Source organism: Durio zibethinus, chromosome 18 (assembly GCF_047325235.1).
Source record: "Durio zibethinus cultivar Kanyao isolate XHJ-2024 chromosome 18, ASM4732523v1, whole genome shotgun sequence".
In the NCBI taxonomy this organism is placed as follows: Eukaryota; Viridiplantae; Streptophyta; class Magnoliopsida; order Malvales; family Malvaceae; genus Durio; species Durio zibethinus.
This window is the reverse complement of record NC_143179.1, coordinates 4,568,859-4,585,138: the sequence shown is the minus strand read 5'-3', so window position 1 is coordinate 4,585,138 and position 16,280 is coordinate 4,568,859. Positions and strand designations below refer to the sequence as shown.

At 39.2% G+C, this 16,280-nt stretch overlaps 2 protein-coding genes and 1 pseudogene across 3 annotated transcripts; 2 read left to right on the top strand and 1 right to left on the bottom strand.

The window, feature by feature from the left end:
- Positions 1-854: 854 nt before the first annotated feature.
- On the top strand, positions 855-6,106 carry LOC111300831 (pyrophosphate-energized vacuolar membrane proton pump-like). The gene is made up of 8 exons (XM_089747052.1): positions 855-1,175; positions 3,037-3,611; positions 3,716-4,095; positions 4,185-4,271; positions 4,359-4,689; positions 4,985-5,395; positions 5,525-5,584; positions 5,682-6,106. Exons 1-8 carry the CDS (start codon positions 914-916, stop codon positions 5,886-5,888), a joined length of 2,313 nt encoding a protein of 770 aa, XP_089603178.1. The 5' UTR covers positions 855-913; the 3' UTR covers positions 5,889-6,106.
- Positions 6,107-6,725: 619 nt separating this feature from the next.
- LOC149513626 (arogenate dehydrogenase 1, chloroplastic-like) lies at positions 6,726-10,646 on the top strand. The gene is made up of 3 exons (XM_089747053.1): positions 6,726-8,008; positions 8,502-9,477; positions 10,021-10,646. Exons 1-2 carry the CDS (start codon positions 6,918-6,920, stop codon positions 9,454-9,456), a joined length of 2,046 nt encoding a protein of 681 aa, XP_089603179.1. The 5' UTR covers positions 6,726-6,917; the 3' UTR covers positions 9,457-9,477; positions 10,021-10,646.
- Positions 10,647-10,934: 288 nt separating this feature from the next.
- Positions 10,935-12,843, bottom strand: LOC111300829 (protein LATERAL BRANCHING OXIDOREDUCTASE 1-like; annotated as a pseudogene). Its single transcript, XR_016330123.1, has 4 exons — positions 12,619-12,843; positions 12,233-12,480; positions 11,511-11,837; positions 10,935-11,287 (listed from the first exon to the last, which is right to left on the bottom strand). The product of XR_016330123.1 is annotated as a protein LATERAL BRANCHING OXIDOREDUCTASE 1-like (transcript).
- Positions 12,844-16,280: the final 3,437 nt, after the last annotated feature.

Here is a 16,280-nt window from a genome sequence, read left to right as displayed (position 1 = left end):
TGAAGCTTTTTTTGACCAATATTATATGCTTATGAATAAAGAGGTAGTAAACTATTAAATATTATACAATTTTATCATAATATAATATACTAAATTAGAGAAATCTGTCATGATAAATAGAAAAATATATTTATTTAAAAAGTTCAGTTTAATTAAAGTTATTATAAAATTTTAATAATTGATTAAAAATTTATTAAAAAATAATAAAATTTAAATTTATAAAATAAAAATTTATATTTATTATTTTATATTTAATTTAATTAAACTTTTATGAGATATTATTCTTTCTTTAATAATAATTTTTTCATTACACTTATTTATAAATAATTTTAATAAAATTTTTTTATAATTTTTCATAAAATTTTATTCTAACTTTATGGAAAATGTATTTATGAAAAGTATTATGATTTTTTGGATTTCAAGAATTGTTAAATTTATCAAAAATTTATTTTCAAAAAGTGTTATAATTTATCAAAAGTATATTTTTGAAAATTATAAAATTTGTAAAAAAAAATGTTAATTATTTTATTTAAAAAATAAAAAAATTGAAATGTATAGAGAGAAACAGAAGTGGAAATAGACTTCTCCTTTTAATTAAGGCAGGCTTAAACTAAAAAAAGTTAGAACTAATTAACATTTCCAAATAAAAAATTGAACTGGTAAAACCTACTCTATATCTGACGCCAATTTATCGTGGCCGTGCCCCCAACTGAGCATATCTGACTCTTCCATTTCTTATAATTAAAAAAGGAGGGGAAGAAAATCTTTATTTGACAAAAATTTCTTTCTTTTTTTAGTTTCCACCACAAAGTTTTCGTGCATATAAACTCGCGTTTCTCTCCCATTTTCCTCTCACTGGAAAAGAATTCTCTCTCTCTCGTTGGCATTTCGTTTCTTTGGGAGGGTGCTTAATATGGGGGCTTCGATTTTGCCAGATCTCGGAGCCGAGATCCTGATCCCGGTTTGCGCCGTTATTGGAATTGCCTTTTCTCTCGTGCAATGGGTTCTCGTTTCCAAGGTGAAGCTCTCTCCAGGTCGAGACTTGGGTTCCTCCGGGAACAATGGTGCGGGTGGGAAAAACGGTTATGCGGATTACCTTATTGAAGAAGAAGAAGGTCTTAATGACCATAATGTTGTTCTTAAATGTGCTGAAATTCAAAGCGCCATCTCTGAAGGTTGTTGCTCTTTTCACTTTCTTTTTTAAAGGTTTTTAAGATCTGGGTTTTCTGAAAAATTGTTTCTTTTAGTCTTATTTTGATTTTTTTATGCTGGGTTCCCCCCCCCCCCCCCTTTTTTTTTTTCGTTTTCATGTCTGAATTACTTAACTGAAATGGTTTTTGCAAAAACGAGTTCTTTTATTGTTCTTGTGAAAGTTTTTGGTTTTTAAGCTCTGAAAGTTTAGATCTTTTGTTTCTCATTGTGTTCTTTTTTATGTTGGTTGGCGGAGTTTTGGATTTGTCTGCATAAATTATGGTGTTGTTTTGTGAATCGTTATGGTAAAGAAGCAAAACATTTGGGGCACGAGGTTTCTATTGCTTTGTGTTTCATATGTTAAAGTGTTATTTTTTTTTATTTTAAATTGTCGGATATTTATTTTTTATTTGAAAGCAATGAAAAACTACAACATGTGCAAGCTGTCTTAGTATTATATATAAGATGTGCTTCAATGAATGTTTTCTTCGAATCGAAGTGTTTGATGATGGAGGAATCTGGAGTTCGAACCGGCGTTATTTATTAATTATATCTCACCATCAACATTGATTTAGTTTTATTTTTTTCTTTTTGGGTTTTAAGTTTTTGGTTTTGTAGCACATGGAGTATGCATAATGCCATTGAAAGACTTTGGACATTTCGTCATAATTGCATACTTACTATGTGAAAATTTTTTCCTACTGATTAATCAGCAGATTTGGAATTTATGGAAAAGTGAATGTTGATGCTTTCAGGAATGGATTGCCGTTGTTTCTATATACAAGATCTTGTACCCTTTTTGTTGAATTGAACCAGATCTGAAACTCTTACTTTATATGGGTCCTGAATTAAGTTTCCAGTGGCCAGAACTTTCCAATTTGTTTACTCTGAAAGCCTTTTTTTTTTTTTTTTGGTACAAAAAATCTGGGATAGATAGGTGTGACCCCAACAAGTGGCCATCTTACTTTATATGGGTCCTGAATTAAGTTTCCAGTGGCCAGAACTTTCCAATTTGTTTACTCTGAAAGCCTTTTTTTTTTTTTTTTTGGTACAAAAAATCTGGGATAGATAGGTGTGACCCCAATAAGCGGCCATTGTCAGGATTCAAACCTAAGACCTCTTCGTCAAGGAAGACGAGCCTTAACCAATTGAGCTAACCACTTGTTGGTGACTCTAAAAGCCTTACTTAACATAGAAGTTGGATGATTTAATTACTTTGTCTGAATAATTGTTTATTTTCCTTTTTTTTTTGTTTCCATAAATTTAAGTTGTATCATGCATGAATGACAGTCATAGTAAAAACTGATTTAAGCAAATAATGCACTGTTCATGATATGATATGCTTAACACTTTATTTCACTTTTGGAAAGTAAGATGCTTTTGAATCATTTCTATGCTTCCAAGGTTGTACCATGCTGAGTTATTTTTTGGTGGACCATTTTCTTGTTCGTTTCTGCTTTATGGGAGATTTAGTTATTTATACTTTTTTTTGATAAATTAATTATTATTGTTATTAAAATGCACAAAAATATTTAGATACAATACTTTTTAATTTGCTCTTAAAAAAATGTTATATTTCAAAATACAACTACTTTTCTGTAATAGAAGAATTCTTTCAATTCTTCTATCTGTTATGTCATTGTTTCTGGTATTTTGCATGGAAGAATCAAGTGAGGATGGTAATATGACACTCTAGTTTGTTCTATAGTCAATATTCATGAGAATATGCTTTTGTTATAAAGGATTACTGGTTTATATCTAGTTGCTCTGTTTATTGCCTTTTCTCTTGGTAATTTGTGGAAAAACTTTTCCAGTTAGCTAATATTTGGATTTATGATTTTACAGGGGCAACCTCATTTCTTTTCACTGAGTACCAGTATGTTGGCATTTTCATGGTTGCTTTTGCAATCTTGATTTTCCTCTTCCTTGGCTCGGTAGAGGGTTTCAGTACAAAGAGCCAGCCTTGCACGTATGATCAATCTAAGATGTGCAAGCCTGCTCTTGCCACTGCTGCATTCAGTACCATATCGTTCTTGCTCGGTGCTGTCACTTCAGTTGTTTCTGGCTTTCTTGGGATGAAAATTGCTACCTATGCAAACGCTAGAACCACCCTGGAGGCAAGAAAGGGAGTTGGAAAGGCATTTATCACTGCATTTAGATCTGGTGCTGTAATGGGCTTTCTTCTTGCTGCAAATGGCCTTTTGGTGCTTTTCATTGCCATCAATTTATTCAAGCTCTACTATGGCGACGACTGGGGTGGTCTTTTTGAGGCAATCACTGGTTATGGGCTTGGAGGTTCATCTATGGCTCTTTTTGGCCGAGTTGGTGGAGGAATCTATACCAAAGCTGCTGATGTGGGTGCTGATCTTGTGGGCAAGGTGGAAAGGAACATCCCTGAGGATGACCCTAGAAACCCAGCTGTAAGTAACATGTATCTATGAATATGTTATAGCACTTTGAATTCAGAAAACTGAGTTGTGGTTCCTTCTCTTGGGTTGTCAATGAGTTGCCTCCATGTTTTCAGGTTATTGCTGACAATGTTGGGGATAATGTTGGTGATATAGCTGGAATGGGATCTGATCTTTTTGGGTCGTATGCTGAATCATCTTGTGCTGCACTTGTTGTTGCTTCCATCTCTTCTTTTGGCATCAATCATGAGTTGACTCCAATGTTATATCCTCTCATCATCAGTTCCGTCGGTATCATTGTTTGTTTAATCACCACCTTATTTGCAACTGATTTCTTTGAGATCAAGGCTGTTAAGGAAATTGAGCCATCATTGAAGAGACAACTTATTATCTCCACCGTTCTTATGACTGTTGGAATTGGGATTGTTAGTTGGATAGCTCTTCCATCTTCTTTTACCATTTTCAATTTTGGAGAACAGAAAGCTGTGAAGAACTGGTAAGCTCCTAGTGCTTCTTTTATTGAGAAATCTCGGTAGTCATATGCTTGCATTAGAATGAGTTTGTAAGCTTGAATTCTTTCTGCAGGCAACTATTCTTATGTGTTGCGGTTGGTCTTTGGGCTGGCCTAATTATTGGTTTTGTAACTGAGTACTATACTAGCAATGCATACAGGTAAATACTAGTCTTGGTGGTGTTATTTTTTCCTTGACTCATCTTTGTTATAATTGATTTTAACACTCTCTTTACTTTCTCCTGCAGCCCTGTACAAGATGTTGCTGATTCCTGCAGGACTGGAGCTGCAACTAATGTTATTTTTGGCCTTGCATTGGGTTACAAGTCTTGCATTATTCCTATTTTTGCTATTGCAGGCAGTATTTTTGTTAGTTTTAGCTTCGCTGCTATGTATGGCATTGCTGTTGCTGCCCTTGGAATGCTGAGCACCATAGCTACTGGATTGGCCATTGATGCTTATGGTCCCATCAGTGATAATGCTGGAGGCATTGCTGAGATGGCTGGCATGAACCACAGAATTCGAGAGAGAACTGATGCTCTTGATGCTGCAGGAAATACCACTGCTGCTATTGGAAAGGTTTGATTTGTTTTCACTTAAGCACGGGGTTACTTTGCCTCTTTTTATTTGATTTATGGCATCTCTATGTCGGTTTGGCATAACAAGTTCAAATGCAGCTTTTAATGTTTTTGTTGGGACTCATTTCTTTGGTATAATATTGCATTGTTACATTGAAGCAGCTCGTTTTTTCACTTTATTAGTTGCAATATTTGCTTGATGTAGCATTAATGTGTTTGCTTGAATGAATATAATCTGCATTGTTGCATTAGTGAGTTAATAGGTATTCATTTTAACGCTCTGCATTTCTTTCCAGGGTTTTGCCATTGGTTCAGCAGCCCTGGTGTCCCTTGCCCTCTTTGGTGCTTTTGTGAGCCGTGCTGCTATTTCAACAGTTGATGTATTGACCCCTAAAGTTTTTATTGGTTTGCTTGTCGGGGCAATGCTTCCTTACTGGTTCTCTGCTATGACCATGAAGAGTGTGGGAAGTGCAGCTTTGAAGATGGTTGAGGAAGTGCGCAGGCAATTCAACACAATCCCAGGTCTCATGGAGGGCAGTGCTAAGCCTGACTATGCTACCTGTGTTAAGATCTCTACTGATGCTTCCATTAAAGAAATGATCCCACCTGGTGCCCTTGTTATGCTCACACCCCTTGTTGTTGGGATCTTTTTTGGTGTGGAAACTCTCTCTGGTGTTCTCGCTGGATCCCTTGTCTCTGGTGTCCAGGTAATGTTAACAAGTCTTAGTATTATGTATTTGGTTTGGAATTGCATGTTAAATTCTTCGGGTACTGCTTGAGATGTTTCCTAAATAAGGTTCATCTTAATGTTGTTTCTGTCTTGGTCATGTTTGCAGATTGCTATCTCTGCATCCAACACAGGGGGTGCGTGGGATAATGCCAAGAAGTATATTGAGGTATCCATGATTTGACTTCCTGTGAGCCACTCTTATGATTGATGTTTTGAAAGTAATGGTTCTATTTTTGTGCTCTGGATTTTGTTGTGGAATGCAGGCTGGTGCTTCAGAACATGCAAGAGCTCTTGGTCCCAAAGGATCAGATGCACATAAGGCAGCTGTTATTGGTGACACCATTGGGGACCCTCTTAAGGATACATCTGGGCCATCACTGAACATCCTCATCAAGCTAATGGCTGTCGAATCACTTGTCTTTGCTCCCTTCTTTGCCACACATGGTGGACTGCTTTTTAAGATATTTTAAGAGAAGACGAACATCGGCTATTCCAGTCTCTGCCGTTTCTTCTCCTCTAATTCTCCTTTTGAAGTATATTTACTTTGTGGCACATTTTGACTCTAGAGACCATATTCTCTTTAAGGTCAAATCGGCAGTGAAAATTTTCCCTTCTAAAGGGCTGACAATGACATTGATGTATGATGAATTGATGATAATGGTCAATCTAGAAAATAGTTAAAACCTCATTTTTACTATTATTTCTCTTTGTTCTGTGAAGAATATATTTGTTGCCCTTGCCCAGCTCTGCTTTCTGGCTCTGATATTCCTGTCATGAGGTTTTTTAGGCATAATTTTGGACTATAATGACAAAGCATGGATTATTGAACATCGTAGGAAAAAGGGTGCTTTCTTGATTCGTAACTATTTCGTTATTGCGAAATTCACATGAAGCTCAAGCATGGCAGAAAGTCCAGTAGAGTTGGGTTTGCACCCTTGCATTTGAGTTTTAATTAAAAATATGTTTAGCATAATTCTGTTGAAGAATTTTGAGTGTCATAATCTGCTATCTTGATGTGACTTTTATCTGAAAACCAAATCAAATGGCACCATACTTATCTCAGGGTGAATTTGTGATCCAAATCAAAGTAAAATTGCTCTTTGGACGTGCAATTGCATGACACTCCAGCCAACAGACAACAATACCATCGATTTGATTATTATCATGGGCAACGAAATGATTTTTAGCAGTGCCATCAGCCTTCAATTTAGGTGTTGAATGTTCATATGAGCAGTAGGAAGGACTAGGGTTGGCGGCGAGAGCTTTAACCTCTGCTTTTATAGGCCCATAAGCAAACTCAGCCGACCAAGTTTTCTACTTTAAAAGCAGCCTTTACCTATCATTATCACAAAATTAAATAAACGAGAAAAAGAAACAGTTCAAAAAAACTATTCTAGCCGTTTTTGAAGACCCAAGAGGCCAAGACTTCCCTCCGGCCTCTGTCGCCGCCGATTGCCATTTTTGGCTCCAAACCACAGTTCCTCTCTGCAAAACTCGCAATGGTTTCTCTTCCTTCTCTCCATCAATCTCCTTTGAAACCATCTCTTGTCCTTCTTTCCTCTTCTTCTCCTTCCTCTCCACCTTTCCTCCAATCTCTCTCTTTCCCCTCAACAACAAAACGCCTCCCTCTCCGTTCCTCCAAACCACTGCATGTCAAATGTTCCTCAACCACCCCCACATCCGAACCCGTCCCACACCTTATCCGACCCGTTTGCATCCTCAAGATAGCCATCATTGGCTTTGGAAACTATGGCCAATTCCTAGCTAAAACTCTGGTCTCTCAAGGCCACAAAGTTTTAGCCCACTCGAGATCCGACTATTCCCACATAGCCAAAAAACTGGGAGTTTCCTTCTTTCTAAACCCCCACGACTTATGTGAACAACACCCAGAAGTCATCCTCTTTTGTACTTCAATTATCTCAACCGAACAAGTCTTGAAAACTCTTCCTTTGCAAAGGCTGAAACGATCCACATTGTTTGTCGATGTTTTATCCGTCAAAGAGTTCGCCAAGAATCTCCTCCTCGAAGTCTTGCCTCGTGATTTCGACATCATTTGTTCCCATCCCATGTTCGGACCACAAAGCGCTAAACAAAGCTGGAAAGACCTTTTCTTTGTCTACGAAAAGGTTAGAATCGGAAACGAATCCTCCAGGGTTCAAAGATGTGAAGACTTTCTCGGAATATTTCAATGTGAAGGGTGTAAAATGGTGGAAATGAGCTGTACGGAGCACGACAGGTTTGCTGCAGGTTCACAGTTTATGACACACACGGTTGGGAGAGTGTTAGATATGTTGGGGTTGGAGTCAACGCCGATTAATACAAAGGGTTATGAAACTTTGTTGGATTTGGTTGAGAATACTTGCGGGGATAGCTTTGATTTGTATTATGGGTTGTTTCTGTATAATAGGAGTGCCTTGGAGATGCTGGAGAGGTTGGATTTGGCTTTTGATGCTTTGAGGAATGAGCTTTTTGGCAGGTTGCATCGTGTTGTGAGGAAACAGTTGTTTGAGAACGGAGGGAAGGGAAAGAGTCTGCAAGATATTAGTCACCAAAATGGTGCTGCTTTGGCTTCAAGCTCAAATGCTTTGAGGTAATTCTTTGATTCGACTTTTGTTTCTTTAATTGTTGATTCAATTCAACATGCATGGCATTGATAAGAGCTATGCTTTAGCTTTAAAAGACTGACTTTCTTTTTCAATTGAAAGTAAATATGAAAAATTATCAAAATAAGAATTTAGAATTTTTCGTGGCTTATGATTGTTTATGTTTAATACTTTTCTTTCAATAGTTGTTTAATATTAAATTTGTAGAATTTGTTTAGAAGGAGGGATTCTTTTTTCCCAATTTAGTTATTGGAGTAAATTTGGCTTTAGGAATACATATCAAGATCATGGACTGAGTTGTTAGGAACGAAGGATTTCAATATCAATTTTCTTCGTTGACTTGTTTGATATCTGATTTAATTCGTCATAGATCTAGGATTGGAAGACCTCTAAAACTGTTTGGGAGAAAGTAAGTTTAGATTGCTGAGCTACAAAATCTCTTCCTATAACGTATTTATAGGCTTTTCTTCCAACTTTCAGATCTCGAGATGTTGTTGTACCTTATGAATTCAAAGGAAAGATGTCTGAAAGTTTTGATGAGAGTTCAAAGCTCAAGCTTGCAATTGTTGGATTTGGAAACTTCGGCCAGTTCCTCGCGAAGACCCTGACTCACCAGGGCCACTCAGTTTTAGCTTATTCAAGAAGTGATTACAGTGATGTAGCTCGGAAATTGGGGGTTTCTTTCTTCTCTGATGCTAATGACCTCTGTGAAGAGCACCCAGAAGTTATTCTTCTGTGTACCTCGATTCTTTCAACTGAAAAAGTTCTGAAGTCATTGCCCCTTCAGAGATTGAAGAGAAGTACTCTGTTTGTTGATGTACTATCAGTGAAAGAGTTCCCAAAGAATTTGTTTCTTCAACATTTACCATCAGATTTTGATATTCTATGCACACATCCCATGTTTGGACCAGAAAGTGGTAAAAATGGGTGGAATGGGCTTCCTTTTGTTTTTGATAAGGTGAGGATTGGAAGTGATGAAAGACGAGTAGCTCGGTGTAATAGCTTCCTTGATGCTTTTGCACGAGAAGGATGCCGAATGGTGGAGATGACTTGTGTAGAACATGATTGGCATGCAGCAGGTTCACAGTTCATTACCCACACGATGGGCAGGGTTTTGGAGAAGCTAGAATTGGAGTCTACACCAATTAACACAAAAGGGTATGAGACTTTGTTGAAGTTGGTGGAGAATACAGCTGGAGATAGCTTTGAACTTTATTATGGGCTGTTCATGTATAATGTAAATGCAATGGAACAGCTTGAGAGAATGGATTTTGCCTTTGAGTCATTGAAGAAGCAGCTCTTTGGTAGATTACATGGTGTTCTTCGAAAGGAACTATTTGGAAATTCAGAGAAGTATGAGGTTTTGCAGGAGAAATCTCATGAGCAAAATGGTGCTGCATTTTCATCTTCTCCGGGGAGTGTTAAAATCAGTTAGCTCTGTGTTTTCGTTTTACCTGTAAGTTGTATGGGCTAATTCTTTCTTTATCTTATTGTAGGTTGTACTATTTTTTGGCCATTTGTTATATTATTTAATTGTCAAAAGTTCAAAATGCTTTTTAAGCCAAAATTTCTTAAACCAAGGCTTTAATGTCGATTTTAAAGATGGTTCTTGCTGGAGGGCATGGTAGCTCAAACAGTTGCCAGGAGCAGAACTGCGATGTTGATTTTGATAATTCACGGATTTTTACTAGGACACAAATATTTTATGCACCATTGCAGTCTAATCTTGTATGTTTCATCTAATCTTATTTGTTTCATCTCAGCTATACTGTGTTGCTAAACAGTAAATTTTAGCCCCCTTAACTTTATCTTTTTCTCTCTCTCTCTCCACCCCCTTTTAATTAGTATAATTCTGTTCTGATTGATATAATACTTATGTATGTATATTTTTTGATATAATACATATGTATGTATATTTTTTGTCTATGTTTGTTAATTAATTTATTATCAGTTTATCATTCTAATATTGATTTGGCATTGTTTACTTATTCTTGTGAAGGATTTCACTTTATTTTTTTCTACATTATGGTGACTGGGTCTCCCGCGGCTCACTGAAATCAGCAGTGAAGAAGGCCTTATCGGTGGTGTACCAACCTCGTGCACATCGTCATGCTGCAAAAAGAAATTTTTTTTTATATACCGTGGGAACCGAATGATGCCAACATGAAGTTCTGTTTCTGAATAAATTAGAAGTGTAGACTAACAAAGACAATTGAGCACTGAGATACGAAACATTCATAGAAGAGGAATTGTTGGAAGTTGACATGAGTCTTAGTCATCATAACAATGAAAGAAATGTTGGTGATTTGATTTCAAGTGAGTTATGGCCCCAGGAATGTGATGCTTCACGCGCATATTTGCTGTGTTTCCTTTGGTTTTCTTGTTTCGTGACTTGTTGGGAGGATATTGATGTAACATTTTTTTTTCATTTATTCTTTGGAAGAGAGGTAGGCGACTGTTGTGCCATTTTTTTTTCTGTAGCAATCGTGTTACTCCATTTTGTTTATGAGTAGGAGCTCCACCAAATAATTTTTCACATCTTATTGTGGCGATTATCATATATACGAGAAAATACATTGATTCATTGCTAGTAATTTAATCTCCAGTCTGCTTTTTCACTCAAAATACTTGTGCAATGTATTGTTTCTCTGCACAGACCTATCTGAATCAGCAATTCTCTTCAGAACCTTGAGATTTACAGTCTTATTTGCAGGTCAAGGTCTCCTTTAAAGTCGGTTATTCTCTTCTCTCCTTTCTTCATCTTTCATGCCTTGTCATTGATTGCTTGCTGGATTGAAGTATTGACATTCATTAGGAATAAACTAGGAACTTAGACTAAAAGTAAGAACAGCTTTGCTTGCAGGAATGAAGTATATATGCATTCATTAGGAATAAACTAGGAACATAAGACAAAGTAAGAACAGCCCTGTTCCGTCGCTGTGATGTTCAAGGGTTTGCATATTTTGCATTCAGTCTGATAGTCCAGTGCTTTGAATACACAAATCCCAGATAAAACTAACAAGAAAAATTAAATTTTTGCAGCTTCAATTGACCCTTTTTCCGAGCTGGTAGTACTGGAAATAGGTACGCTCATAATCTTGCACCTTCTTGTATAATCTGGCTCTTGTCTCGCTCACCAGCGCCTCCACCGGTTCTATCTCTCTATCAGAATCTGGTGAAAAGAACACAGCAATAGAAATCCTCTCCCTTTCTGCGTTTGTCACCACTCTATGAACAGGGCTCTTAAATATTCCATTGCTCATTATCTGTGCATATTAAGAGGCACCAATAATGTAAGTCACCCATGCAGTTTCAGTTTCATGTCATGAAATAGAACCCAAACGCTGACTAAACTCATTTGCTAGGGGTGAACTTGTTATCCAAATCTATAAGCTCTATTTTCAGTCATTCAAGCGAAGCTGAGCATTAGTCTGAACTCTGACGGAGGCTGACTAGTATGAGATAATCTCAGTAGTTATTAGTTATTACCTCTGTTTGATCACCAATGTTAACCAGAAGAGCATGAGGAAGGATTGGAACTCTAATCCATTGTTCATCTTTCTGGAATTGAAGGCCTTCCACTTCTTTATCCTGCAAGACAATGGTGATTACGGATCCATCTGCATGTGGCTTGAGGCCAAGAGTCAGATCAGGCCTTGAACAGGGTGATAGAAGTTGAATCTTCCATGCATAATTGATATCTCTCCAAGCTGGTCATAAAAGCAGTTTTCTTTCAAGTTCAATTACCTCTTCAGGGCCTTCAGCAGGACCTCAATTATCACTTGTAACTTCAGGATATACTCATTTAATATTACCCTGCAGCAATAGTGAAGGTTAACTTCTACTGTTCAAGTATTCATTCTTGGTGGATAACTAATGATAGCATTGTTTTGGATTCCCGGAACACAGAAACATAGCAGGAGCATAAATAAAGGTGAAAGGTGTTCTCTCTCACTCTGTTCCCCCTTTTGTTGCAAGTTGCACATAGTCCCAAGGCAGAATTAAGAAGAAAAGGAAATTGTTTTTGGAATTTTAATGCTCCTAGCTTCTTTCACAATCTAACAGCTTGGGAGCTGTTAGTCCGACTAGAACTCTTATAAACAATAGAGTTAATTAGTAGTAATAATACCATTGTGCACCCCTTCTGTATCAATAATACTTCAGTAAGTTATGAGCTTCTGGTAAAAAAGAGAGGTCACATGAACAACTACCTAAAATCCTCAGGATTTTCAGGCCAGTATTTGAGTTTTCGCTTATCTTCTGGGTCTAGGATGATATACAAACGGTCATTCCAAACAAGAGTTTGTTGGTTGGAAAAAATGATGTCATTTCCATGTCTTTCCATGCTGTCAGATTCTCTGGAGTATTTCTGCTTCTGTTCCATTGGAAGTGAAAAAAATTGTTTGGTTACTTCCCGTACTTTGTCTAGGAATAAAGATGTTATGCCATGATTGATCACCTGAAATTCCAATATCATGTTTAGTTGTTGAAGATAATGCAAGCTCCAAATATTGGGTCTTAAATAAATTTATGCAAAGATGCAAAAAGCATGGATAGAATTAATAGAAGCAACAAGTTTGTGTAACCACTGCCAGACCTGAAAGCATCCCAATGAGCTGAGAGCTAGTCTAAGCCTTTCATGCTCTTGTCTGCTGTTTGATGAAGAAGTGAGCTGATCAAGATCAATAACTGGAATCTTCGAAAGGGGAAGAGAAGCATCTAGCACCCCACCAGGACAGTCTTTAGTGCCTTTACAGATATATCTTTTTGGTAATCCTTCACCGTTGATTACCAATTCTTGGACAGTTTTGGGTGGGGACTTTTACCTGAGCAGGAAGGATAGATTCAGCCATATTGTCTTCAGAAGCAGTTTTTGAGTTTTAAGTTGGATTGCTGTAATTACAGAAATGTTATCTAAATGAGGTTTGTTGGTGACCTGCTATCTAAATGAGGTTTTCTTGTTGTATCCGAATATGAATGATATTTATGTAAGGAGATAATTAAAAGATATTTGATTCTTGCACGCAGTTTCAAGCCTAGATGAGCCAACTATGTTCTGCATACACCTCATACTTACAGCGCATATAGATTTTGTTGGCTGCTTTATGTTCACATTCAAACATACCATGTCTTAATACTAGCTGCTCATTTTCTATCCAGATCAAGTTTGATTACTAGTAACAGGTATCCTTGTATGCTGAAAAGTCTCAGAATTGACACGAGGTGGTTGTGGCTGAAATTTAAGGTGCAATGCGTGATGGACTTAAGTTCTCAAATTTTTGCAATGGGACATTTAAGAGTTTGAAAAGGCCAAGATATTGAAGGGTAGAAAAGGGCACATTGTTTTGCTTCTAATTGATGGCACGCTTTTAGTTATCTTTTCTCTGAATTCTTAAATGAAGGGTATTTTTTGTATCAATAAGGATAATATTGTTTCTGGCAAATCAGGTTTTTTTTTTTTTTTGTATCCTTTGTTCAGATAGCAGTTTTGAGATCTTCATTTTGTTGACTAAAATTTCGTTGGCAGAAATGCTTCAAAATCTTCTTGTTGTCATAGACATGATGAATGAAAAGAGAATGCTGTAATTGTCACGCCCTGGGCGGGCGCGCCAGGCACATCAGGCAGATCAACAGGCGAGCCAGAGGTTCAGGTCTGCAGACCAGGCGTGCTGACGGGTATCTGTGCGCAAAGCTTAGCAAATGAGCTCAGAACGCCCGCCCGACTTGTAGGCCAGCCCATGAGACCAAGGCCTGGCATACAAGTTGCCCGCACCACATCTAAAAGGGCCCAAGGTGCTGGATACGCAAGGGAAGCTTCTGGAAGCAGGCAGGATCAGCAGCAGCATCTTGACAGATTTGGTTGACCCTGAAAATCAGGAGCCAACATCTTGATTGATTGTAATCCCATGATTTTAGCCTTTATTCTAGGGATTTGCCATTAAGTTGTAGCTGGAGCCTTAACTATAAATAGAGGGCTGCTCCACCCTTATTTGGACACCATCAAACACTTCTGTTTCAGTGAATACAAGAGCATTTCCAGAATTCTGTCTTCCTGTCCTGTTTCTCTTTAACTTGCATAATCAGCCCTTCCCATTGTTCTAGTGCCCGCACGCTTGTGTTTTAGGCTGACTTAGGCATAAAGGAGGAGATTCCAAGCCTAAGGCCACACGGATTCTGAGTCTAAGGTCGGAGCCCGTGACAGTTGGTATCAGAGCAAGTTCGATTCTGCGTGTTTGTGTTGTGCAGGTTAGATCGTGATTGAGGAGATGGCATCCCAAAGCGACGTTGCTAGCCAACAACCAGAGGCCTAGGAGCATGGCCGGGGAAGAGGCAAGAAAGCCAATTCTAGAGATATCTGGTCTACCATGGACGGTAGGCTGGCCAAGGTGGAGGTGACCATTGGCGACATGGGGGAGAAGCTTGAGAAAATCGAGACTCACATTGTATCGCTAGACTCCATGGGGGAGGAGATCCAAAGTGGGCTGGAAGCTGCCCTCAACAGAAGCCTGGATGCGATCACCCAGAAGAACCAGACCTTGGAGGCTGAAGTGCAGACCTTGCGCGATGGCATGGAGGCCATGCGCCAGCGGATGGAGGAGCTTGCCAGTGAGCTCGTTGTTTGCAAGACTGCCATTGGGAATGGCATGTTTGCTGGAGTGTCCAAATCTAAATTGGATGTCCCCAAGCCTAAGGAGTTTAAGGGGACTAGGGCGGCTAAGGAAGTAGACAACTACTTTGGGGTATGGAGCAGTACTTCTAGGCCATGGGCATGCAAGACGAGGTGATAAAGGTAAGCACCGCTGCTATGTATCTCACTGATGTAGCCTTATTGTGGTGGAGGCGTAGGTATGATGATGTCAGGCATGGGAACGCCAAGATTGGAACCTGGGCAGAGTTTCAAAAGGAGTTCAGAGAATAATTTTACCCGGAGTATGCCGATGATGAGGCGCAGGCAAAGTTACGCAGGCTGAGCTAGCAAGGGGATATAAGGGAGTATGTCCAGAAATTCTCTGAACTAATGCTACAGATCTAGGATCTAGGCGAGAAGGACGCCTTCTTTGCTTTCATGGATGGGCTGAAGCCTGGGTGAAGCATGAGCTACAAAGGAGAGGAGTTCATGACTTGGCTAAAGCCATGACTATTACCGAGGCTTTGATAGAGTTCAAGCCTCTGAACAAGTTCGAGTCTACCAAGCCCAAGGGTAAGGACAGGGACGATAGGGACCGGAAGAAGCAGTCCAAGGGGAAGGACCGTGACCGGGAGTCCAAGGATGGAGATCGAGATCGTCAACTAAGGATGGCGAGAGGAAGCCACCGGCAGGTAAGTGGAAAGCAAAAGGGGACCGAGAGCCACTAGCATGCTACCTATGTGGAGGGAGCCACATAGCGTGCAATTGCCCGCAGAAGGGCAAGCTGGCTGCTGTAGACAAGGAGTCTGACGAGGAGCCAGAGTCAGGGGCAGCAAAGCTTGGGTCGTTGGTGCTCAATGCTGTCCAGAGTAAGGGGAACCGCAAGCCAAATGGCTTGATGTTTGCGGATCTGATGGTTGCGGGTCAGAAGGTGAGCGCACTGGTGGACACAGGTGCCTCACATCTTTTTATTTCAGGTGATGGAGCCCGAAAGCTCGGACTAAAGGTACAAAAAGGGACTGGTACCATTAAGACAGTGAACTCCAAGAAAGTTCCAACCATTGGAGTAGCACGAGGAGTGGAGTTGCAGCTTGGAGACTGGAAATGCAAGGAGACCATTAAGGTAATACCCCTTGACGACTATGAGTTTGTGATTGGGTTGGATTTCCTTGTTTGAATTAACGCCCTCCTTATGCCTTTTGCCGATTGTGTTTGCATCTTGGATGCACAATGCCAATGCCTAGTACCATTGAGGAAAGGGTCTGGAGTTGGGTCACGGGTGGTGTCAGCCATCCAATTTGCCAAGGCGGTAAGTAGACAAGAAGACACCTTCTTGGCAGCCCTGAAATATGATGAGCCAAGGGAGAAGGAGATCGAGTCACCCTTGGAGGTGCTAAAGGTGCTGAAGACCTTTAGTGATGTGATGCCCGTAAAGCTGCCTAGCAAGCTACCACCTAAGAGGGAGGTGGACCACAAGATCGAGCTGGTGTCCGAGGCCAAGCCACCAGTCAGAGCCCCTTACCGAATGTCTCCATCAGAGTTGGAGGAGTTGAGGAAGCAGCTCAAAGAGTTAGTTGATGCTGGCTTCATCAGGCCATCGAAAGCACCCTATGGTGCACCGGTTCTATTCC

What these genes read in the sequence shown, in the direction of transcription:
- LOC111300831 (XM_089747052.1), top strand. Translation starts at nt 914, where the DNA reads ATGGGGGCTTCGATTTTGCCAGATCTCGGAGCCGAGATCCTGATCCCG. An exon ending in TCAAAGCGCCATCTCTGAAG is followed by an intron (nt 1,176 to 3,036) that starts GTTGTTGCTCTT and finishes ATGATTTTACAG; the next exon opens with GGGCAACCTCATTTCTTTTC. An exon ending in CCACTGCTGCTATTGGAAAG is followed by an intron (nt 4,690 to 4,984) that starts GTTTGATTTGTT and finishes ATTTCTTTCCAG; the next exon opens with GGTTTTGCCATTGGTTCAGC.
- LOC149513626 (XM_089747053.1), top strand. Translation starts at nt 6,918, where the DNA reads ATGGTTTCTCTTCCTTCTCTCCATCAATCTCCTTTGAAACCATCTCTT. An exon ending in TCAAGCTCAAATGCTTTGAG is followed by an intron (nt 8,009 to 8,501) that starts GTAATTCTTTGA and finishes TCCAACTTTCAG; the next exon opens with ATCTCGAGATGTTGTTGTAC.